Genomic DNA, 25,844 nt, shown 5'->3' on the forward strand with positions numbered 1-25,844 from the left:
CAGTTTGTTTTGTTTTTGCATCCTTTGCGTTCTGCATCACCGCTGTGTAGTCGATTACTCAGTTACGTGATATCCTGTGCTGCTTTATCACCGGTGGGCTGTAATTGGGCCTACTAGTGTGTGATGGATAACACAGTAACCTCCAAATGTGTTTGTGGCAATAAAGGGGGCTCAGACTGATAATACTAGCATGCTGGCTGCAGAGGCCTCTGTGCCGCCCGTCTCCAAACTCTATACAATATGTGTTGGACACATTGTTCTGCCTACATGTAATCTCAAATCCTGGTTTTCATTTTGAATGTTTTACCTGCATCGTACATGCCTTGTGCTCAACCTCTTTCTGGTGGCGGAATCCTATGACTGTGTCTCTTCGTTGCATGTGATTGCTCCCCGTCAGTACGGGATTTCTCAATGGTTGAGTGGTGTCTGTCCCATGTATGTCTTTGTTCTCTGAACCTTCTTGTCTTTCTGCTTCCAGGTAATATCCACTTTAGCTATATCAACCCACTGCTAAATCCCATATTCCTCTGCACCTCACCCCAGGCAGACTGTGTTCAGTTCCTCTAGCTGTTCCATTAAATGTCCTTACGCCCTTCTTACTAGCTCCTGAATCAAGTGTAAACTGCAGGTGACCAGACTCGCAGCGCTCTATTGTGCACATTTAGATCTCTGTAGCATTAAAGCACTCTCAAGTTTCTGTCATCACACACAATTGACTAGGACAAACCTGGTGAAAATTGCACATTGGCAAAAGGTTGAAATCCAGAATCCTAGTCACGAGAAAACATGCTGTTTTCTTTCAACATTACATGCTCCTTACAACCAGCATTAACTGGAGACAATCACGATGAACCGCAAAGGTAATGCACCAGGGGCTGTATTATGAAAAGTGCCCCTGGGGTGGCACTGGCATGTGTGCCTGCTTTGCGCACCCGAGGCACTTTGGCATTATAGAAAGGGCCACAGACGCTTGCGCAGCCCTTTCTGTAATACAGCTAGAGCTGGTGCACATATAGCGCCAGCGCTATCACTGCAGGATGTTCCCTCATTTGCATGGGGGCGTGGCCATATGCAAATGAGAGAATACCTTTGCTTTTAGGCCGTATTATAGATGCTGGGGCAGAGGCAAAGAAGTTGTCAGGAGTCGCACTGTCAGTGCACCACCTGATAACAGCCCTCTGGAGGGTGGAAAAGGGGTCCTATGGACCCCCAGGCATCCCCTTGCAGGTGGGTGCAATCACTCACTACACCCACCTGCAAAAGGGTTCTGTAATCCCCCTTAAAAGGGCAGGCGAGTTGCCACCTGCACAGTGAAATATGGAGCGGCTGCTTCAAAGCCGGTCCATTTTTCACTTGAATGCGTTGCCCCCAGGGCAGCGCGAGTTTGCGACTGCCCTGGGAGCAGCCCATGCAATCTAATAGGGCACAGTTTTCCCGTTTGCACCTGGTGCATCTGTTTTAGGGTGCGTCGGCAGCAAACAGGGAAAGTGTGCTCTATGTGTAATAGGGCCCCAGATATTCTTATCCCTGGTCCTTACCGGCTAATCAGGTGGGCAGTGGGCTTAGGGCATATTGTTGCGAGCTGCTTTTGATTGCCCGTAAATTGACCCATTACTTTACCAAATAAACCTGCAACATAATAATCTCCAAATAAAACTGGTGTGGTGTCATTCATTTGCTTGTGAACATTTCCTTTGCATCCGTTTATCCACTACATTAAGCAGGTGTGTGCCTGGCTATGGGATATCTGTGCTATGCCACCTCCATCACTGGTTGAAAAACCCAGGCACAAAACGCAAAACAGCTTCTGCCACCTCTTTCACTTGTCAAAACCCAGAGACACAAAACGCAAAACCACTTATGCCACTTTACCTGCAGAGCTTGGATCTCTTCGACTTTGGGTTCTCTTCCACAGCCAATATTAGTGTTGGCAATCTTCCAGGTCCACCAAGCCTCCCGATACCACCACTCACTCCTTGCCCTGGTAGTCGCACATGGAACACTTTCTTCTGCCACTGTGAAGTTTCTGCTAAATGTGGAGAGGCCTACCATGCTTCAGCATCACTTCATCATGCACCTGCATACTTATAATGCTCGAATAAGTCACTTCTCTTCACACCAAGTGTACTCACTCCTGCACTCAGGCCTGGTGCTGGCTACTCCTTTTCACTGTTGGCCTGGTGAGGAGATGTGGACGCACACCACACACCACACGCCATCACCAGCCGGAATGTGCTGTGACTAATTGACATTTCAGTGCTTCCAGGACCTAGCAGCTTTCAGCAAGCATCCCCAGCACGTGCCAGGGGAGGCCGCCGCCCCCAGAGTCCCTGCCAAGGCCAGGATTGGCGCAGGGCGAGGGAGAGCTAATGAATTTAAACCTCCGCACCAGGCTCCCATGCCTGCTCCCCAACATGTCACTGGCAGTAAACTGAAGAGGGTACAGAGAGCAGGTTAACAGAAGGGCGGGCAGCAGCTCAGATCCAATGAAGAGGGGCCTGGCCAAGATTACAAATGCAAAGAGAAATCCATCAAGGTTCACCTCTAGAGAGGGCATTCTCACCCAACTGCATCTATGATTTTGTGGGAATGTTGACCCCGCGCATCTAATGGTCATGTACAGAGCACTGTTAGTTGTAACGAAGGAGCCAAGAAACAGGAATAACCGGGAAATATCCCCCTTGTACTACTGTCACTCTTTTCTAAATCACTACTCTGCAATGGACAGTGCGGCACACACCACAGTGCACGGTATCTGCTGCCTGAATGGCGGGCACGTGGAATCTTACAACATGTAAATGCAAACCACTACATGTAATGTGGGCGCCTGACATAACACTTACAATGTCCATTTACATAATTAGCACTTTATTTATTGAAACACAGTCCCAAGTGCTGCAGACACACACAGCACACAGACTGGAGCCCATGCGGCGTGAGTACACACGCAAGCTTTGCACTGCCTTAACCCGCAGAGCCTACCCCCCCACACACACACTCTGGGCCGACGCTCCTCTTTCTGCCACCACACGTACCAGAAGATAATCTGAAGGCAATCTCAAACACACACACACACAGAGCCTGCAGCACTTCCTGTTGATACACATTCACACCTGTAATTCACACAATTTGGTGACCATGCTACACAGACACACAGCCTCTATGCACACATGCATTCTTAGCAAGAAGATGGAAACCTATATTTCATACATAGCATTTTTTTTCAAAGAAACACAGGAGTTCTTTCTTTGTGCAGGTGAGGAAATTGTGCAACTCCCTCCCCACCCAGATAAGGAAACTATGAACAGAAAAACAAGCTGTAAAAACATGTCTCTTCCCATTGTTGTCCCTTAAGTGATACTTAGACAGTGGTAAAAAAAAAAAATACATGAAAGTTGAAACTAATAAACTACGATACACCACAGGACACTAGCTTATACTGAAAAGAACTCATAATGCAGTCAAGAACTTTTCAGATAAAATAAGGCAGCATGAAGTGCGGTATAGCTACCGTGCACAGCCTCTTTAAAACTGAACAGGCATACGACAGCAGCGTCACATTCTCTGAGACACGACCGGATCACGTGCCAGGACTCACCCACATCAACCAACTCTACCTACAATCTAGGCCACTCATTCTGCAAGCACACGCTTCTACAACCAAACTTGCAATTCCACCTGTAACCACTCCGGACAGAGATCAATAACACCAGACTGATGTCAGCTGCACGTTATACGAGTGACACTTTGACCACAGCACTTGGTTCTCACGCTGTGCAAATGTACATCGTACAACTAGGCTTAAGCCAATCAGCCACACATACTCTTGAAAGCACAAGAATCAAGGAGTGCGCCATTAGGGCCCGACCCCCTGTGATTCCAGTCACGCCTACCTGGGGTTGCAGGGGCAGCCCGATTGGCGACCGGCAAAAAGAGGAAGTCCTTCCCGGTCGTCTTGTGATGCAGTTCCATCTGGGGCCAGCGGCGCAGGGAGGGGGAGGAGCTGGAGGCCTATTTATGCTGGGGGGCTTCAGACTCCGTCCTCTTTCTTTCCTGCGTTGGCCCCAGTTTGTCGACTATGAAGAATCTCCCACCCACCCGTCCCTGAGATTAGGTATTTGGGTAGGGTAAGCGGTTAAGAGGCCACAGAAGATTGGCTCACTTGGTTAACGGGAGTCCTCCTACATATGTTATGTTCATTTATTTTTATAATGCACACAGCTACCCAAAAAGGGTTTCCCAGCGCAAACCTAGAAGGAGACTCTGAAAAGGTAAAAAGCATTGATTAAAAGTAATTGCTTAAACAGCCAGGTTTTTAGTTGTTTAAACAAAATAGAATACAATGTTTCTTTGCACATCAAAGAGGGAAGAGAGTTCCACAAACTTGGACCAAGGTAGGAGAAGGAGCGACCACCCATTCTCACAAGTTTGATCCTAGAAAGCTCAAATTTTTCTTCAGTAGAAGAACGTAGCGAACGAGAAGGTTGGTAGGGGCGTACCAAGTTTTGCAGGTATTTAGGTGCAGTGCCATTCTTGATTTTAAACATATAGCTCAGGGCTTTGAATTTTGTTCGACTTTGCACCCTGAGCCAATGCAAATCTCTCAAGGCATTAGAGGCAGAAGACATTCTTGGAATTCTACAAAACAATCTTGCTGCAGAATTCTGCACCACCTGGAGCTTACACAGCACATCCCTGTTAGAACCCAAAAAGAGGAAGTTTCCGTAATCCAGGCGAGATGGTACAAGTGCCTGGACAACGGTCATTTGGGTAGCAGCAGGGAACATCCAAATGCTTTTCTTTAACCATTGCAGGTGGCTGCAGTTTTTACTGCATGTTGTTTCATTGACAATTTATTGTCAAGGATAAAACCCAGATTGCGGACCTGAGTAGAGGGCAAAGGTAGAGGCCCCATTTCAACGGGCCAATGTTGTGGGCCCCAAAGATCTGTATTTTTCCCAAGAATGAGAACTTCAGTTTTTTCCCCATTGAGCTTGAACAAGTTAGATTGCATCCAAGATGCAATATTACGCAAGCAGGGCCGGACTGGGAACCAAAACCGGCCCTGGCAAAGTGCTCAGCCACCCCCCCTCCCTCCACCCGGGGGGTTGGTGGTGCCGCCGAGCTCTTTACCAGTGCCGGTTTTCAGCCGATTTTGTTACAGGGCCGATTTTGCTGACAAAATCGGCCCTCAGGGGCCCAAAACCGCCCCCCACCCATGTGGCGCACCGGGGATTGCCCGGTGCCCGCTACAGTCAGTCCGGCCCTGTACGCAAGCCCAATTGCAGGGTAGAATGACCAGATATCCTGTCCGTCAATAAGGAAAAAATGATCTGAGTATCAACGGCATAAGAAAAGAGCGACAGCCCCGCTTCTTCTGCAATCACTGCCAAAGGTTGTACATAGATGTTGTGGAGAAGAGGACTTAAAATTGATCCTTGTGGCACCCCATACGGAGAGGAATAGACCTTTGAGGAGGCCCTAGAAAAAAAACATACTATCTAGGCTAGCACTGAGGGGGAGAGACAGTAAGCTCTCTGCAGAGAGGAAGGGGACACCGGCTGGGGAGGCAAGGGCGCCCGGTCACAAGCTGGGGTATGGGTCAGCGGCCCCTGGTTATTCTCTACGAGCCTCCTTGGCAGCCTGGCGGTAGAGGGGTGGGCCCTGAAAAAGGCAGACAAGGACCAGAGGGCTGGGGCTCACCTCTCAAGGACGCAGGTGGGTTGCACCTTGTGTGGTCCTCTATTGGGGGATGCGAGCCAGAGGGCACCTTGGTGCTGGAGCAATAGAAGGTCTGATAAATATTAAAGTCAGGTGGTTAGACTGATTATTTATGATTGCCAATATTAAAAGTGTAAGTATTGATTTATGCAATGTGTTAATAAGTCATTTTAATGTGTCATGCTTATGGTGTGTTGATGTTAAAATAAACAAGGCCGTTTGTACCCACAGTTCGGTATCAAGTATTGATTGTGGAGCTTTCATGGGGGCAGGACTGGGAGCATCCTAGGGGGTCCGGGCTCCAATCACACAGCACCCTCTCTCTCCCTGTCCACCAGCGTACCCCGCATCCCCACAACCCCATCAGCAGATTCCAGCATCATGAGTGTTCCTGTCGTGGCATTGACACGTCTTCCATGGGCCGGATGCCAATCCGCCTTCAGTGCGCTATAAATGTGTCACCGATGATCAATCAGCCAAGGGTGCACCCCCCCCCCCTCCCTTCTGCATGGTCTGCCCGTCTCACCAGCCACCTATCGAAATCACGTGATCTCCCTGGATCTCTGCCTCCCAGCTCAGTCTCTGGCTTGTCCGGAGGGTAAATGTTCGCCTGACTGTCCGGTTATTTCTATATTCAGACAGACAGGCCTGGTTCTCATCAGAGTCAGACACGGTGCCTGATCTTTCACGTGGCCTTCCAACTAAGGACTGGGGTGAATAGTCAGTGGAGGGGTGGGGGGGGCTCAGCAGGGGGCGAGGTGAACTCGGGTCCGACCCACCCTCTCATATGTCCCGCAGCAGTTCCTGGGCCCCTGTAAGGTGTGTTACACTGGCTCGGTGGGAGTCTAGCGCCTGTTTTCAAGCTCCTCCATGGCGGGAAGTGGTTTAACTCCATATTTCTCCAAGTCGGCACCTTATTTTCAAATGCAGAGCCCAGAAAGAGGACAATCTTGCTCGCTGTTTCCTAGCTGCGCTGCCTCAAACTCAAGCTCCAACTCATAGAAAATCATATTAAATGTATTCAGTTGACACACCGCAGGAGCATAGAAGAAGGGGTTTGGGTATACGCTGAGCCAGCACGGCCCACCATGACGTCCTCTGGCGCTGTGTTTCACTACGGGTGCGCTGTCCATGCTTGCACTGCAGGACACCTTTAACCATGTTCACTTGGTGCAAACAGGAACATTGCGCCCTATTAATGGTAAAGCACCGGCCCCGGGCCAGGCTCGGTCCTGCGCTGCCCCGTGTGTGAAAGACGGACAGACTCTTTCAAGCAGCCAGTCTGTCTTGTTCGATGCAGAAAGGATCCGCCTCGGCCTTGCACTTTCAAGGAGGACGGAGTCCCCCCTGCAGCAGGGGCGGCTGGTGACATTTGAAAGTGGCGAGGCGTAAACTAATTTGCATATTGCACCGCAGCGATCGAGCGCAGCGAGCGAGCCCGAACCACCTTGCATCCATCCATACATGATTCATGCATCCACCCATCCATCCACCCACCCACCCTGCATACATCATTCATTCATGCATCCACCCATCCATCCATCATGCATCCGCCCATCATGCATCCATACATCATGCATGCATCCACCCATCCATCCACCCAACCATCCTGCATCCATACATCATTCATGCACCCACCCATCCATCCATCCACCCACCCATCCATCCATCATGCATTAATCCATCATGCATGGATCCATCCATACATCATTCATGCATCCACCCATCCATCCAACCACCCATCCTGCATCCATACATCATTCATTCATGCACCCACCCATCCATCCATCCACCCATCCATCCATCATGCATCCACCCATCATGCAAACATCCATCCATACATCATTCATGCATCCATCCATTCACCCACCCATCCATCCATCATTCATGCACCCACCCATCCACCCATCATGCATCCACCCATCATGCATACATCCATGCATCCATCCATACATCCATACATCATTCATGCATCCACCCATCTATCCACCCACCCACCCTGCATCCATACATCATTCATTCATGCATCCACCCATCCATCCATCATGCATCCACCCATCATGCATGCATCCATCCATACATCATTCATGCATCCACCCATCCATCCATCCACCCAAGCATACTGCATCCATACATCATTCATTCATGCACCCATCCATCCACCCTTCCATCCATCATGCATCCACCCATCATGCATGCATCCATCCATACATCATTCATGCATCCACCCATCCATCCACCCACCCATCCTGCATCCATACATCATTCATTCATGCACCCACCCATCCATCCATCCCCCCATCCATCCATCCATCATGCATCCACCCATCATTCATGCATCCATGCATCCATCCATACATCATTCATGCATCCATCCATCCATCCACCCATCCATCCATCATGCATCCACCCATCATGCATGCATCCACCCATCCATCCACCATCCATCCTGCATCCATACATCATTCATTCATGCATCCACCCATCCACCCACCCATCCATCCTGCATCCATCATTCATGCATCCATCCACCCATCATGCATGCATCCATCCATCCATGCACCCATCCACCGAACAATCATTAATGCACCCACCCTGCATCCATCCATCATTCATGTATTTACACATTTCTGCAGCAGATGCTTTAACACACTGAACTATCGCAAGTCATTTGTGCAAGCTAGTTTACTGGAACACCGAAAAACACACTCTTAGCTTGCTGCCGGTCCCGCACACTTCACAGGCTCACAGCGCCCCTGGCCAATCCTGGCGCCATGGGCACAGGTACCCTCTCGCCCGCAGCACGCCCATTAGGGCTCCTGATGGGCATGCGCAACGCCGCCAAAACACAAGTGCGCATGCGTGGGCACGGGTAAAAATTCACCCTCCGTCCCCACGCATGCGTACTTGTGTTGCCGTCTGTACAATCATGTCAATGAATCAACATGACGCCCGCCCGGCGGTCTGACGTCATGTTGATTCATTGACATGATTGTCATGAGGGAGCTGCGGGCGGCGTTGGGCAGGGGGGGCTACGCCCCCACGCCCCAATGGACGAACCGCGCCTGCCCTGCAGGCGGGTGCAGTGAGTGAGTGCTCACATCTGCAGCTAAAGGTCTGGGAGGGATCCTGGGGTCCACTGCAGCCCATTCAGAGAGTGCGATCGACGGGGGCGTGTGCACTACCTCCAGGCCCGGACTGGCCGTTGCAGGCACCGGCAATCCCCGGGTGCGCCGCAAGGGTGGGGGCCGGTTTTGGGCCCAGGGGGCCGTTTTTGTTACAGGGCCGTTTTTGCAGCAAAGCTGCAAAAGCGACCCTGTAACAAAATCGGCCGGAAACCGGCCCGCCAAAGAGCTCGGTCGCACCCCCAGGTGACCGGTTGAGCACTTTGCCAGGGCCGGTTTTAATTCTCAGTCCGGCCCTGACTACCTCTCGGTGGCATACACTCAGGCCGCATCCTGACTCTTTGCCTCTGTGCTAATCTGTGTAATACAGTCAACGAGGCACAGGGTTTTCCTAATTTGTAAATGAGAGAACGCCCCTTTGGGATAGCGCCAATGCTGCATACGTGCGGGTGGTATGTGAATTACAGCATCTGTGCCCCCCTCTGTAATTGCAAAGAGCCCCAGGGGTGCAGATTGTGGGCGCACATGCCAGGGGCACTTTATGTAATGTGGACCCTGATGTCCTCGTTCCCAGTGTCACTACCTCACTCCCTCCACTGAACTTCAGCCCCTCCCTGGTGTTCTCCTTGCCTGACCTCTTTCTCCCTACTTCTCTATGGTATGCCCTTCATGCTCTCCCTCATGTTCTCTTGGTCTCATTTCCTGTGTCTTTCCCTCACATCCTCCTGAGCGCATTTCCTTCTACCCCTGGTCTCCTCCTATTATTTCCCTCTTTTATTAATTGGTTGTTACTGCTCGTCTAACCCCCCCCCCAATCTTCCCCCCATGCAGATGCTACTGTCTCTGCTTGTTCTCCTGCACTACCTTCTATCTGTCCCTAGCATTTATTGCTATTTCTCACTGGAGGTAGTGAGAAGTAATAGTCTGGGATACCCGCGACGTCCCAGTCTGCATTAACTCTATCACAAAGAGAGGGCCCTGCAGTATATTATTATTCCTTTGTGCCTACATTCCAGAAAACTATGGTGGTAGGGGACGGGAACCCTGGAATCTCAGATTATATAAAAGGCTCGTCACCCACAGGTACCGCCATGGCATGCTTCATCATCGGACCCTCACCCACTGCACCTACTCTGAGTGGGTGGGGTCAATGCTGTTTATAGCAGAGCTCTTACTGCTCAGAGATCTGGGGTTGAAATTACCTACAGATTTCTCCAATCACAACTGAGCTGATTTCTTTAATGGGGATACCTTCAGCGAGATTGAAAAACATCTAGGAGAGGATATTAATAGGGTATATTAGTACTCAAACCCTCACAAAGGAACACTAACATACAGGCGTGCCCGTTCTTTCTGATAGACCAGCATTTGTTGTTCACACTGCTTTTATCCCTTTTACTCATCCCCAGTTACGCCCTCCCATCTTTCTCTACTCGATCACCCCTCACAAGCAGCTGTTTCTTTCCCTTCTGTCCTTGTCAACCCATCCTTTCCAAGTGCCTCCTGCTCACACTGCTGTCTTTGCTGTCTACGCCAGCTTCTTAGTCTGGGCTTTAAGTGGGAAGGGTCTCACTGGGTCAGAGCACCAGCAGTTTTTGTAAGGGGGCCTCGAAACGGGTCTCTATCGGGCTCTGTTTTGTGCCCTGGCACAGGCGGTCTGTCTTTTTCCAGACTGCAGTGAAAGCAGGGACATCGATGTGCGCATGCTCACACTGCTCACCTCTCACTGGTGGAGAAGTTACGGCATGACGTCATGCCAGGTGAGCGTTGTAGGGGGAAGAGAAATCCTTTAAAGAGAGTCATTTTCTCTCTGGGTTTCCCTTCTCTTATTGAAACTCAGGAGCAGCAACATTGTCGTAGTGTCTGTCACCAGGGCTTTAAGTGAAAGCTTTTTCAATATTATTTACAAGCCATAGTTGCTGCCTAGTTATCGTATGCAACTAACATCCATTGATAAAGCCAATAGTGTGGCTCAATGGTTAGAGGCGGCAGACCCAGAAGCTGAGATTGGCCCGGGACCAGGGTTCGATTCCCAACGCGGCAGGGTCTTGAGGCAAAATGTCCGCGGGCCTGATAATTCTCGCCTTGGCGCCTACTCTAACCTTGGGTTCCACTCTGCAACTCTGGGCAATAGCTTGCTTAATCTTCACAACGGCCCCTTCAACGCCGGGGATGGCTGGTCTCACCTTGGGGGTGCCCAGAAGGGACCATCTCACAGGGAAAGCCAGGACGGGTTCCCCAGCGGTATATAGCGCTGGGACGCCCGCGATGCGGGCACCTATGCGCTTTACAAGTATACAACATTTACATTTACAATAGTCCTGACTTGTTATAGGTATGATGTCAATTGTATCATATATCTGGATGCAATGATAGAAACAGCAGAATACAAGTAGGGCGAAACACACTAAGCACAGCACAGAATTGTTGGTGGTTTAAGCCACACCCTTTATTACATTGGCCACGCCCTTTTGAGAGACCCCCGTTTTTTCATCCCACTTAAAGCCCTGTTCTTAGTAACAGTTAACTTACTTACCTTCCTTTTCTCTTTCCTTTTTCTGCCCTCAAAAAAATCCCATCCTTCGCATACGACCTGCACCATCCTAATCTCTTCTCCACATTTCCTGTTCTGTACACTGTCCTTAAGCGCCAGTTCTCTGGACTCAGCGGTGTCCACTTCCCGCTCTCTTCCCACCTTTGTCCATGGCACTGTATCCACTCTTCCCAAACCTTTACTGCCCCATCTCTTTCTCTCACTGTCCCATTCGCTTGCTCCCGCCTTGTGAGCTGAAGCTCCCCCTCTCTGGTCAGCACTTTCCAGAGCCCTTAAACCGAGGCTGGGAGGCATGCAAGATGCATTAGAGGACATACATTAAAGCGGCTAGGCAAGAGAGTGCACTAATGCAGGAGCCAGACGAATCCAATAGGGCAGATGCCAGGAGTAATTAAAATGAAAATGGACAACACAGCACAGGAGATATAAAGCAATATTTCAAAATACACAGGTAGCTGCTCCCCCATCTCTGATGCGTTACTACCTGCTGCCCTCAGGTTCCCACTGACGTCATCTGGAAATGCCATAACCTGCCCTCTGCTCTCCTTATGGTTATGGCGAGCTTCCTTTAGTTCATTTGAGGTTCCATGCGCTGGTCTCTGATATTCCTATAGGTCATCTGATCTCTGTATATTACACCGGAGTTCCAATGCTCTGCTGTGTGACCTCCCTAGAGTTCTGAGCTCCTTTTAATTCACTTGAGTTTGCATGTGCTGTTTTCTTGTAGTAGTTCATTCAGCCTCAGTATAGTTCACTTGAGTTCCTATTCTCTAATCTCCTTGAAGTGTATCTGGGCCTTCCTTATTTCACGTAAGTTACTTTGCACTATTCTCTGATTTCCCTATAGTTCGTTTGAGCTCTCCTTAGTTCACTTGAGTTCCTATGCTCTGCCCTTTGACCTCCCTTCTATCAAAGCTATCTTCAGTTGAGTGGAGTTCCTATGGAGAGCTCTCTGATCTCCCTATGGTTCGTCTGAGCTCCATTTAGTTTATTTAAGTTCCCTTGCACTATTCTCTGACCTCACTATAGTTCACTTGAGTTCCCATGCTCTGCCCTTTGATCTTCCTTCTATGAGAGCTCTCTGATTTCCCTATGGTTGATCTGAGCTGTATTTACTTTATTTAAGTTCCCTTGCACTATTCTCTGACCTCACTATAGTTCACTTCAGTTCCCATGCTCTGCCCTTTGATATCCCTTCTATCAGAGCTATCTGCAGTTGAGTGGAGTTCCTATAGAGAGCTCTCTGATCTCCCTATGGTTCGTCTGAGCTCCATTTAGTTTATTTAAGTTCCCTTGCACTATTCTCTGACCTCACTATAGTTCACTTGAGTTCCCATGCTCTGCCCTTTGATCTTCCTTCTATGAGAGCTCTCTGATTTCCCTATGGTTGATCTGAGCTGTATTTACTTTATTTAAGTTCCCTTGCACTATTCTCTGACCTCACTATAGTTCACTTCAGTTCCCATGCTCTGCCCTTTGATATCCCTTCTATCAGAGCTATCTGCAGTTGAGTGGAGTTCCTATAGAGAGCTCTCTGATCTCCCTATGGTTTGTCTGAGCTCCATTTAGTTTATTTAAGTTCCCTTGCACTAGTCTCTGACCTCACTATAGTTCACTTGAGTTCCCATGCTCTGCCTCTTGATCTCCCTTCTATCAAAGCTATCTGCAGTTGAGTTGAGTTCCTATGCAGAGCTCTCTGATCTCCCTATGGTTAATCTGAGCTGTATTTACTTTATTTAAGTTACCTGCACTATTCTCTGATCTCCATATAGTTCACTTGAGTTCCCATGCTCTGCCCTTTGATCTCCCTTCTATCAAAGCTATCTGCAATTGAGTTGAGTTCCTATGGAGAGCTCTCTGATCTCCCTATGGTTGATCTGAGCTGTATTTACTTTATTTATGTTCCCTTGCACTATTCTCTGATCTCCATATAGTTCACTTGAGTTCCCATGCTCTGCCCTTTGACCTCCCTTCTATCAAAGCTATCTGCAGTTGAGTTGAGTTCCTATGGAGAGCTCTCTGATCTCCCTATGATTTATCTGAGCTGTATTTACTTTATTTAAGTTCCCTTGCACTATTCTCTGATCTCCATATAGTTCACTTGAGTTCCCATGCTCTTCTCCTTTGATCTCCCTTCTATCAAAGCTATCTGCAGTTGAGTTGAGTTCCTAAAGGCTGCGCTCTCATCTCCCTATAGTATAGCTGAGTTCCTATTCTCTGCTTTCTTAGCTTCATCTAGATCACTTGTCCTCCCTTGCACTCCTAACTCATCTTCCAACTGTGGAGATGTTTCCATGTGCTACTCTGCAGTCTTTTAATGGTTCACGAGAGATTTGACACACTTCTCTACAATCTTCCAATGGTGCGATTTAGTGGCCACGTGTGAATGTTTCCAACTTGCCAAACTCACAAGCCCTCTCCACCCCGATGCTGAAGTTGTACATCAGTGGCACATCCCGGAGTTGGGGTACAATGGTGCTAGTGCACCCCCACCTCTCACCATGAAACATGTTCCTGGCAACAATAAAGCACAATACCTTCATCTGGGTTTCCAATGTGAGGGAGGACAGTAAAATGCATGTGCAAATAGCACATGTATCACAATGATCTTCCTCCAAGCATGTCGCCCTTGGCCATGAGTTCTGCACGACAGTCACCACACTCTGGCTCACAATCTTCCCATATTCAGATTTTTGCACCCATATTCTTGTCCATTCAAGAAGCAGAATGCCTGTAGATGTGCACACCTGTGGACTGTGAGCTCGCACGTGCGCCCCCTCCATGCAATGCACTGGTTCCTTCCAATATACAAAGTGTGGGGGTGGTGGGCAAGTAAGATGGCAGCAGCTCCCAGGCCTGCCCTCCTAAGGTGGGCAGCGTGTCGGGGTGTTTGTGCACCTGCTGCTGAGATCTGAGTGCAGCCTGTAGGACACAGGTTCTACCACTGGCCGGGTCGACCCTATTGATCTCGAAAAAGACAAATGAGACTGACAATAACGACTGATATCAAATAATTCACTGCTTAATGCCTCCTCTGAACGGTCCATGGCGGAGGGCTCCTAAGAGGTGCTCAGTCTCCAGGAGGAAAAGGAGAGCTGCCGCCAGACTGGCAGCATGGGCGGACCCCCACCCTGCAGGGCTCACCCAGCTCCAGCAAGAGGGGTCACGGGAACCAAGCAGCCATCTCCACAGAGATATCCGCTTCCCTCGAATAAAATGGGAACCGAGCAACATATTCATCCGAATAGCGCAGCTAGCACCATATACAACAGAACGCAGAGGAGACCCGATTAACCCCTCAATAGCAGACGCAAGGTCCCTGAAACCACCTCCCACAGAACCCACACCGGCAGTCTGTGCAGCAAAGAGTCAGAGCAGTCACTCTCCGAATTACACATTCATGTACCATCCAACGAGCCGCGCCAATGAAAGGGGCCACAATACTACCGACTGAAGGAGCAAACTGCACGAAAAATCCCTAGGTAATGCATTAAACAGCCAATAGGATTAACGTGTTCATCTCAAACCATCTTTCTCTGCCACTAAAGAAATCATATTTCAATAATCGCAAAAGCAGTGTTTATGGTAGCTTTAAAAGCCAAAAAACGATACATTGCCCGACAAAATTCTAATGTAAGTTTTAGCATCCAATTTTTTTTAAATGTGTTCAGTAAGAAGATGAAATATTTCAAAAATATTGAGGATTAGACAACCAATTAGATTCAAAGTCAACATATCGAACACTAGAAATACAGATGAATCTTTTCTGTGCATTAATATGGGTTTGTGGTGCATTAAAATGTAAATAACAGAACACAGTAGCACAAATAATCAAAATGTAATATGATGGCATGCCACAGATATAGAATGGCTGCCAACCGAAGAATCCTCTACACATTACAACAGGGGTTACATGAGACCTGGTGGGCCTTCGGGATTTGTCCATCTGAACTAGAGAAGGATGAAGCAAGAGATGATGTATTGAGCCCATTTCTATACTTGCAGTTGTGTTTTGATATAATGGAAAACGGATTCTAATCACAACTAATCGAAATTCACCCTATACAATATGTATGACCCAAATGGGGCATCAGTAATAAAGCATTCATCTACAAGTTGGAACACCCCCACCTATGGTTAGTACGGTCCACCCATCAGTGGCGCCCCAGTCACATCTCACACCCTATCCATGCACGGCCCTTAATGCCATTTCTGCCCTCCCTCGTGTTAAAGGTGGCAGACTTTACCAATATAGAAAGGGTCTTGTAAAGACTCACCCAGCATCTGGCTGAAGAGGAGCTGCTCCAGGTCCCCCAGGACCGTCACCACGAGCTCGGGGTCCACCTTCAGGAAGGCCTTGTCGTCTTGACCCTTTCCAGAAGCCAGGTTCTGGTTCTGCTGGGCCTTGGCTTTGCTTGACAGAATGTCATCATCTGACTTGACGTCATCGGCCACACACGCGTCAGGGGCCTTGGTGAGTGGCTTCACCTCGGCGTAGGGTCCTCGGGGGATCCGACTGGGCTTGCCAATGCTGGAGGAGGACGGTGCCAACGGGGGCTTGCCCAGGCTAGGGGCCAGCTTGCTCTGGAAGAGGGAGTGTTCTGATTTGGAGAGAGTCTTGGAGATGGTGGGGCCGTCTCGCAGCTTGGGCGCCCCCCGGCCATAGCCCTGGGCCGCCTTGGACATGTCGTCACACCACTTGGGCTCGTAAAGCTGCATCTTCTTCTCGGCGTCCGTCATGAAGGACAGGTTGGTCAGGGACTTCTGCTTGCGCAGGTTGGAGCTGGGGGGCAGCTTGGTGTCCATGCTGCCCGACTTGAAGACGCGCAGCTCGCCGGCCCGCTGGAGGCCGGGCGCCTTGCCCCGCTTCTGCATCATGGCCTTGGTGTCAGCCGCCGGCTTCGGGTACCCCTTCAGATCCGCAGCCCCGTCCTCCACGGCATGGTGGCTGCTGCCCTTGAGGTTGGTCCCAAGCATCCCTCCTGCGCCGCAACCATTTAAAATCCCAGCGTCCGAGGCACAAGAGTAGAAAAATAAAGGAGATAGCACAGCAGGTGGAAATGGAGAAGAGAAGAGGGGGAAACAAAAAAAATCAAATAAAAATGGGAAGCAAATCAAAAGCACAAGCACAAACCCTGCCGCCGTCTAAGCAAAGGGATAGGTCGTGCAGTGGCCGTAGTTACTGCAGCTCTGCGGGGGGTGGGGCGGTGTACGGCCGCAGTTACTGCAGCTGTGCACGGGTGGGCTGCAGCGTCTGCAGCTGTGCACCGGGGGCTGGCTGCGCCCACTGCAGCGGGCATGGGGCAGGATGCAGCTAGGGCAGCTGTGCACAGTGGGCTGGCTGCAGCCCGGGCGCTGCTGGGCTCGCTGCAGCAGGACCAGCCCCTGCTCTTAGCATCCTGCCCGCCTGACAAGCGCCGAGGCTGCAGGGACCTCCCCCTTCCCTCTGCCTGCCTCCAAGATGCTACAGTTCGAGCGAGAGGGAAAAAAGGCTATTCTAGTCTGGGCGGAGGGGGAGGTGTGCGTGCGCGTGTGTGAGAGCGAGCGAGCGAGGGAGGGAGGGAGAGAGAGGGGCGCACGCGGTGTGTAAATGGAGGGAGCGATCTGAATGTGCGTAAAAAGAAAGAGCGAGAGATCATCTGTGCGTGTGGAGAAGGCGTGTGATGGGGAGCGCGAGACTATATGGATTGAAGGAGGTGTGGGTGGGCGTGCGTGCGTGGAGAGAATGGCGGGTCATGGGGAGAGAAGGTGTGCGTGCGGGCGTGCAAGAGAGAGGGAGTGAGGTAAGAGAGAATCCGCTCCTTAATGGAAAATAAGGGTGACGGGAGAAATGAGATGGAGTCAGTGTATATGGTGCGTGTATGGCAATAGGAATAACGAGGGAAGAGGGAGTGACTGAGTGACGGTTTATGGAGGGAGGTGTAGGTTTAAAGAGAGAGAGTGAGTGAAGGTAGCGAGGCTGGGGATAATGAGACGGTGCGTGCATGGGTGTATTTAGTGTGTTTTGTGTGCAGTGTTTACCTGTTAAGACCTAGCAATGGAAAACGGTGACTGTGGCAATGTGTGTGTTTGAAGCCAGGGAGGGCGTACATATCAAGGTGGGTGTGTGAAGTCAGGGAGGGCATACATATCAAGGTGGGCGTGTGGAGCCAGGGAGGGCATACATATCAAGGTGGGTGTGTGAAGCCAGGGAGGGCATACATATCAAGGTGGGCGTGCGAAGCCAGGGAGGGCATACATATCAAGGTGAGCGTGTGAAGTCAGGGAGCGCATACATATCAAGGTGGGCGTGTGAAGCCAGGGAGGGCATACATATCAAGGTGGGTGTGTGAAGCCAGGGAGGGCATACATATCAAGGTGGGTGTGTGAAGCCAGGGAGCGCATACATATCAAGGTGGGTGTGTGAAGCCAGGGAGGGCATACATATCAAGGTGGGCGTGTGAAGCCAGGGAGGGCATACATATCAAGGTGGGTGTGTGAAGCCAGGGAGGGCATACATATCAAGGTGGGCGTGTGAAGCCAGGGAGGGCATACATATCAAGGTGGGCGTGTGAAGCCAGGGAGGGCATACATATCAAGGTGGGTGTTTGAAGCCAGGGAGGGCAGACATATCAAGGTGGGCGTGTGAAGCTAGGGAGGGCATACATATCAAGGTGGGTGTGTGAAGCCAGGGAGGGCATACATTTCAAGGTGGTCGTGTGAAGCTAGGGAGGGCATACATATCAAGGTGGGTGTGTGAAGCCAGGGAAGGCATACATATCAAGGTGGGTGTGTGAAGCCAGGGAGGGCATACATATCAAGGTGGGTGTGTGCACGCATGCGTTTCAGTCGCAAGAGCTAGGGGGGAAGAGGCTTCATCAGGAGGGGTGTATGTGTGTACATGCAGCGACAGGGAGACTGGCTGACAGGCATAGAGAGAATGACTGGACGTGGATGGGTCTGTCTTCAGAAACGTGGTAGAAGGAATAAGATAAAATAGAGACGGGAAACTGTAGGTGGCGGAAGGTGCTTTTGTAAGATGGGGGATGAGAGGAGAATGAGACGTGCATGCATATCCGAGACACCCAAAGCAAAAAGAGGAGCTGGTTACATACATGTGTATGCGGAGAGATGAGGTGTGTGTGTGTGTATATTATAGAATATACATGGTCAACCAGAGGGGCGAGGTGGCATGTCAGTGCATGTTCAGAAAAGATGGGGTGTGCGAGTGAAGGAGTGGTGTGTGTTTAGTAGGTATTTGCTGCATGTGGGGGTGACAAGAACACATACACATATGTACCAACATTAAACAAGGACAGGCATGTTCATCTAGTCAGCTCTTTTCAGTGCCTGTAGTAACACGCTGCCCCCCTTACTCTCAGCTCTGTTTTTGCCCCTACTATATACTCATTGGAGACGCACCACTCATTCACTGAATTTGTCCTGTCACCAATGCAGAGACGGGCTGCATGCATTTATTTGCCTTGTGGTGAAGAATTGTATTATTTCTGTTGTTTGTCCTCTTGCATTTCTTTCAAAAGGGATCTCATCTCTCGACTCTTGGTGTACAGCAACCCAGCCCCCGGGTGATGGTTGGTATTTGAACCACACTCAGTTCCTGATTTATCGCTTGGCGAATGGGTTACTCCATCACACACGTGACAGATGTTCAGTCCGCCTTATTATAAGTGTGTTATGCCTATGGCACTTGTAGCAGGGCGGACGAGGTAGCCATCATTTTTGTGAGGGAGAAACGCATCGGCCAAACTCAAAATCATGCCCTCCGAAAATGAAAAGTTTTATTTCTCCTCTCCACTTCTTCTCTTCCAACCACACAGAGTTAGTCATTGTACTTCCTTTGCTGACATCAGTGGTGCCAGCACTTGACTATCTAGTTTACCTCCTCTGGACTGTATTTTTCTGCTGCTGAATGTGGTCTTCAGATCACATACCGCTCCCTTTGAGTCCTAACAAAGATTTGTCTTTTGTTGACCTGTCTTACTATTTTCTGCTGTTGCTGCTTAACTCCTCTCGGTGGACTTCAACATTCTTCCTGCTCTTCACACTGCATCAAGCTATTTGGAAACCCTGGTGTCATCGGATGAGACAGAAGCAAGAATCTTTTTTTTTGTGACTATCTTGAATGCCTTTTTCACATTTTGCAATGAAGTTTCTTCGACTGAAATGCACAGATTAAGCAAGGCTGCATTAAATTATAGCTGTGCTACAAGTTTTCTTAATTTTTTAAAAATATTTTCCAGTCTTTATTTTGTATGAACTCTGCTTCAGATTTTAGTGTCATTTGCAATCCAGTACACCTCATGTGAGAAAACCCAACATTTCATCCACGATCTTTATTGCTTTGTTATTTGTAATCTGACATCACTCTTCTGTTTTGATTGTACATATAAACCTTTCTTGGAGAACTGGAAGCATGCTGGTTAGATGTAGATTCCATACAATAAACTCTCCACGCAACAACACTTACATGTCTCTCCTACATCTCCCCTTGGGCCTGAGGTTTACACTGCGAGGGCTGCACAATAACAACAGTAGTGCACCTTTTAAGTATGTTGCCATGGCACCCACAGGAAGCAGTTAACTTGTAGATAGAAATTTGTGCCTCAATTGCTGTTCAATTTGGAGATTGTGGTTGTTATAGCAACTAGTGCAATATATAGACTTATGAATGGCAGAGTTTTAGTCGTAAGCTCTTTATAGTTTAGGGAGTAGAAGAATCATGCTTTGTCCCTGATCATAGTGGCGTAGTAACTTATGTAGTCCCTTTCAAGATTCGTGTCAATATTCGGGGCGCCAGGCGTTAAGTATTGAAGATTCAATTGAAAACAATCTTATTACTCCACCTTCCTACATATGTTTCGAGGAACCATTTCTCCACTTTGCAAATGAAAAAAAAATTGTAGCCATTCCTGGGGATCGCAGATTATCAGGAGCTCCCCAATAAAGTGCCTGCATAGTCGTTTTATGCTCTTCCTATAATAGATCTTCTAGGAGACAGAGATCTAGGGAAGCATCCTGAAGCCAAAGATCACAGCAGGGTGTGCCGCCCAACCGCTCACTTGAGGTCGATTGTGGATCTTCTGAAAACAGAAACAGTGACATAGTACAGAATCCCTGACCCAAGAACGGTATGGCAGTGCGAGTCACCCAAGGCGCTGAACGTATAAATCAGATAAGGAGCAAACAAATGGCATGTATCTGTGACTGGGGTATTCAATGATGACATTTGCTGTTGCAACTGTGAAGCAGCATGCAATGGGTTCTTGATGAAATAAGTTAGAGTGGAATTATTCCATATGGTCCTGACGAAGGGCACCAGGATCCACTAGGGTCCTCCATTTAGCACGAAACATGCCGACCAGGCTTCACATTCACGAATACACATGGGTATTGAGAGAAGAGTAACACCTCGAGCTCTACTATATTTGTTTATAGAGGTGCCTCATCTTTCCCAAATTATCTTTTTACTTTGACCCCACCTACCTACGAATAAAACTTACTTCAGGGTACTGGTGGGGCAATTTTAATACACTCGCACTACCCCCCTTTTTAGGCCCACACACCCACATGCACAACTGCATAGTCTCCTATAAGATCTCCGACAAAGAGTGCTCTCGCGGGGCCTGTGGAGGAAAGCAGCGCAACCCCCACGAGGAGCAACGCCCAATGATGAAGCATGATACTCGCAAAAGTATGTGAGGGCACTCATTTCTAAGGGAGAAATTCCCCCATCTTCATCAGACTGGAAGCACAGATAGAGACCTTTTTCTAACTCATGTTCTATGCAAACAAGTAGGTTATACCTTTCTCTCTTATGAACAGTTACCAACCAGAGAGTACAAAATAAATCTTTTCCTAGGCCTAAACCTTCCCTTTTAATACATATGAGTCACCCCCAGGGAAGGCTCTGAAAAGACCATAGGGCAGAGCACATTGTATTTTTTAATTTGGACATGTATGTTTAACTTTTACATGTCCTGATAGTGAACAACTCTTGCTTTTTCACTACAGCAAGGCATACCTTTCCAATAGGATAACACCGGGTTACCTTATTATATTTAATAAGTGATAACTCTTGATTGGGAGCAGGTAGGAAACACATACTTGGTGAGGAATTGTAATTTAAGTGTCTCTTTAGTGGTAAAGTCAGATATTAAGTCACAATTCTGAAAATGCCTCTTTTAGAAAGTTATTTATCTTGGTTGGACAACCCAATATACACTTGTGGGCTTGGGTAACAAGGAATATTGTATATTATGGATACCAACAAGAGATTGTTTTTTTTTAAATGTCAAGAATTGTTTTATTTTACAATATAATTTCTAAATGTCCAAACAGTGACATCGAAAACATCAATACATCAATTCTAAAAATCTATTTTATACAATCACAAGGCAAATTAAATCAAAATAGAAAGAATAAAAAAGGGGAAGATAAAGGAGCAGAAACCTGTGTATTCTTTCAATGTGGTTTATAATCCAAATAATACACCTGTAAGGGTATCAGACAATATTCACAGAGACATGAGTGAAAAAGAAAATCAATCTTTCTACCAAATGTCTAATTATCATTCATGTCAATGACCCATTTCTAGAATCTATTTATACAGAAAGTCTCCTATGTATTGGGTAGATAGCTATTATACAATGAAAAATGGGTTTGTTTGTCGACGTTTTGGTCTTTTTACGTTGTCAATCTACAAGACCATCTGCAGGACAAAAGACTTTCTTGTGTAGAAATAGGACCATTCTCCGGTGGTGTTGCAGCGGTCAGGAGGCATCAATATGCTTAGCAGGACCACTGCTGTTCCACCAAGCATATTAGGAGTTTCGCCTCCGCCAATGTTTTCATGGTGGTTCCTCCTCCATGAAAATCCTGGGGGAGAAGAAACAAAAGGGGCCGAACAGGGTGCCCTTGTGCCTCTGCACCCTGGGGTGCATGCAAGGGGGCACAACATGTGGCAGCCCAACCACAAGTTTTGCAGGGCGGAACTGGCGCTGCACCGCCAAGCTCGTAATCAGACCCTTAGTGTCAATCAGTCAGTTGGGAATTCATGGGTTTTTCCAAGATTCTTGTGTCTCTGGATTGAGATGGGAAGCAGCACTTTTGGTCAATAGGTAGCAGCGCTGATTCCGTTTACATATGTGACCTCCAACTTAGTATGAAAAAACGTTATAATATGGTGGCTCAGCAGAAAGACAAATTGTGGATCTGCATAAATTCTTCTTCCAAAAGGGGAATTGCATTTGTCTATCTGTCTGCCTACACATTTCGTGGATCATACTTTTATTCAAAATATTGAGATAAGAGCTTGATTAACAATTATTCCAAGCAACGCTTACAACTATGGGTACATGAGTGTGGTAACATTTAATGTGATTGCTGATTTCATATAGACTCGGAGCTCCATACCTTTCAATTTCTCTCTGTAACTCATTCAAGAATATGAAGAGAAGTTCAACCTGTTTCCTATCAGCTATAATCTGTGCTTACACATTCTTGCTGCTGTTCGTTGAATGAACGGGGCCCCCTGCCAAAGTTTAACCTGATCTTTTTAAATACTTCAGAAATCAATTTCTGCCTCAATATCCCTTTGTCGAAGAAAAATGGCTCCCACTCTACGTCCATCTTTGTGTAATTAAACACTCTGAAATAACTTTACCTACATACTAGTGTAATGTGTACCATTTCATTACCGGTAGCATAAGGCACCTACTGCATGTTAACATGAGCTGGCCTGGCAGTATTAAAGCAAGAGGAGTTCAATGTTTGTGCCATGAAGTATTCCTTTGTATTTGTCTGATGCGCATTATAGCTCACCTGTTGCTGCTGCTGTGGTTGAACCCAATTGAGAAGAATAACAAAACAGCACATGATACCACAACACATGGCAGAAGTGACAGTGATGCCCTAAAAAGAGCTAAAAAAGTATGTCTTATGGAATTGCATTTGTGTATTTTTAATTTAGAGTGAGATTTAGGAAACATTTGTATTTTATGAGCCAAGCTCGTACAGCTAAATCTCACCCCAAAAGAGCGAACCTGCGCTATTTGGTATGCCCACTGCCCCAGGATGACAAAGTAAATTCTGCCCAAGGGTGGATGACATCGCGGAGACAGACCAAACTTTTTATTTTTAAGGTTGTCTGGATTTAGAAAATCCTGTTTTATCCAATAACTAGAACATGTTCCTCCTTGCCTTCCAGGTTTCCAACGAGGCCCCTACGGCCTCCCAACAATATTTGGTTCACAGGCGAAGCCCGTCTGCGCCTGTCTGCGCCTGTCTGCGCCAGACCACCGCCAGGGACCCTGCCCAATCATGCCCAGTCCTTGGTGAACATCACAAATATTACAAATATGTCTACTCCAAGACAGAGCTTTTATTAATTGGAGATAAGCATCACTGCTCCCCACAGATCACATCATGGCCACAATGATACCACACACCACCTACAAAACCAGAAGGATTCTTTTCATGCCCATACTGCAGATATCAAAGCACAAACTTAGCTGTAGCTCAGCCCGGACCATACTCCCCTAACCCCATGCCCTACTCAGGCTCTAAGGGGGGGAAATGGAGTCCCAACCTTGACCCCTAACAACAACCCGCCCTCCCCCGGGTTAAACCGGAAATGCTTTCTGGGAAACGTGAGATCCCACCCAAAGCATGCAATCGAGTTATGTGACCTACTTTATTCCAACTCCCCCGATGTCGGCTTTATTACTGAGACTTGGCTAAAACCAGCCAGTACCCCCAGCAATTACCATTGCCCCACCAGAAGGATACAGGACCCTGAGACTAGATAGGCAGACCAAAGTTGGAGGAGGAATCGACAGCATCTATAATGACAGGGTACAAATCTCTATACTAGAACAACGGTCCAATGAACAGTTCAAAATGATGATATTTAGATAGGATCTCTCACCCCAACACAACTGGAAAGGGGCACTGGTCTATCACCCCCCAGGACCTCTAGCCGAATTCTCTCTCCAGCCCCAAACGTGATCTCCTCTAGCAATTTCTTGCTATTAGGAGACATTAACATCCACAGTTAGAGCCTCGACAAAGCAGAAACCTCTTCCTTCCTAGCAGACCACGCCACACTGAACCTAAAAAAAAACAACAACGGCCCAACCCACATAGCAGGCCACACGTTAGATATCATCTTCTCCAATTCCCCTCTCCTCACATGCGAAGCTCCGAAATCAGTGAACTGGTCAGACCATGCAATTATTGATTTTCAACTACAGGGACACAGAGAACCACAACAACCTACCCTGTGAAAACAATCTCTCTATAGACAATGGCATTAAGTCAACCCATGCACTTTTGCATCCGCCTCAGGCCACACGTTAGATATCATCTTCTCCAATTCCCCTCTCCTCACATGCGAAGCTCCGAAATCAGTGAACTGGTCAGACCATGCAATTATTGATTTTCAACTACAGGGACACAGAGAACCACAACAACCTACCCTGTGAAAACAATCTCTCTATAGACAATGGCATTAAGTCAACCCATGCACTTTTGCATCCGCCTCCACAACTATAAAATACCTACCATGCAGCAACACTGAAGAAAGCCTAGCCTTTTTCAACAAGTCTACTTTGGCAGCCATCGACCTGATCGCCCAGCTAAAAGTAGGCTCCACCAAACCTAGACCTACTCAGGCAGCTTAGTTCTCCTTAGAACTCAACAAGGAAAAAACCGGGTGCAAAAACCTTGAAAGAAAATGGCGCCACACCAACCTTATAGCCAACAAAGAAAAGTATAAGGCCGCCCTCACCCTCTATCATAAAAACATCAAACATGCCCGTACATCCCACATAGCCCTACAACTCAGCCAAGCTGAAAACACCCCTAAAGTCATGTATCAAATCCTGAAAACTATCACTAACCCCAAAGCTTGCGACTCAGAAGAAGACCTCTCCCAATTGCTATGTGATAATATCAGTGACCACTTCATACAGAAAATTGATACCATATACAACAAAATTGCATCAACCAGACCCCCTTCTGTAGACATCTCTACAGCTCCCCCCTTAGCCCTACATCAAATAAAAAAACAATGCTGAATTTCCCCCCCTTAACAAAAGAGGAAACCGAAAAAACAATGTGCAAAATAAAATCCGGATCCCGCTTGACAGCCTACCGGCCAAGATCTCTGCATCCCTTGCAAAAATACTATCCAACCCCATTTGTTCCATATTAAACCAATCTCTTGAGGAAGGACACTTACCGCCCTCGTGGAAAGCGGTCCAGGTATTCCCTATCCGGAAGAATACCAAAATGCCCACAGAGAATCTATCAAATCTGTGCCCCATCTCCCTCCTACTTTATTTGAACAAAGTTCAGGAAAAACACGTCAACAGACACCTATCCGACCATATCGAAGCAGATGGCTACTTGGACCCGGCCCAATCAGGCTTTCGGCCCAAATATAG

At 48.0% G+C, this 25,844-nt stretch overlaps 1 protein-coding gene across 7 annotated transcripts in view; it reads right to left on the reverse strand.

Annotated features, from left to right (window-relative positions):
* NAV1 (neuron navigator 1) overlaps positions 1–25,844 on the reverse strand; it is a 1,017,084-nt gene that overhangs the window by 473,649 nt on the left and 517,591 nt on the right. For 5 of the 7 annotated variants that reach the window (XM_086923143.1, XM_086923142.1, XM_086923140.1 and 2 more), the window contains exon 4: positions 15,678–16,382. The exons of the other annotated variants lie outside the window; for them this stretch is intronic. In XM_086923143.1, the coding sequence (XP_086779269.1) occupies positions 15,678–16,382 (705 nt within the window). The remainder of the gene's footprint in view (positions 1–15,677; positions 16,383–25,844) is intronic. 7 annotated transcript variants of the gene reach the window in all.

Source organism: Lissotriton vulgaris, chromosome 5 (genome assembly GCF_964263255.1).
Source record: "Lissotriton vulgaris chromosome 5, aLisVul1.2, whole genome shotgun sequence".
NCBI lineage: Eukaryota > Metazoa > Chordata > Amphibia > Caudata > Salamandridae > Lissotriton > Lissotriton vulgaris.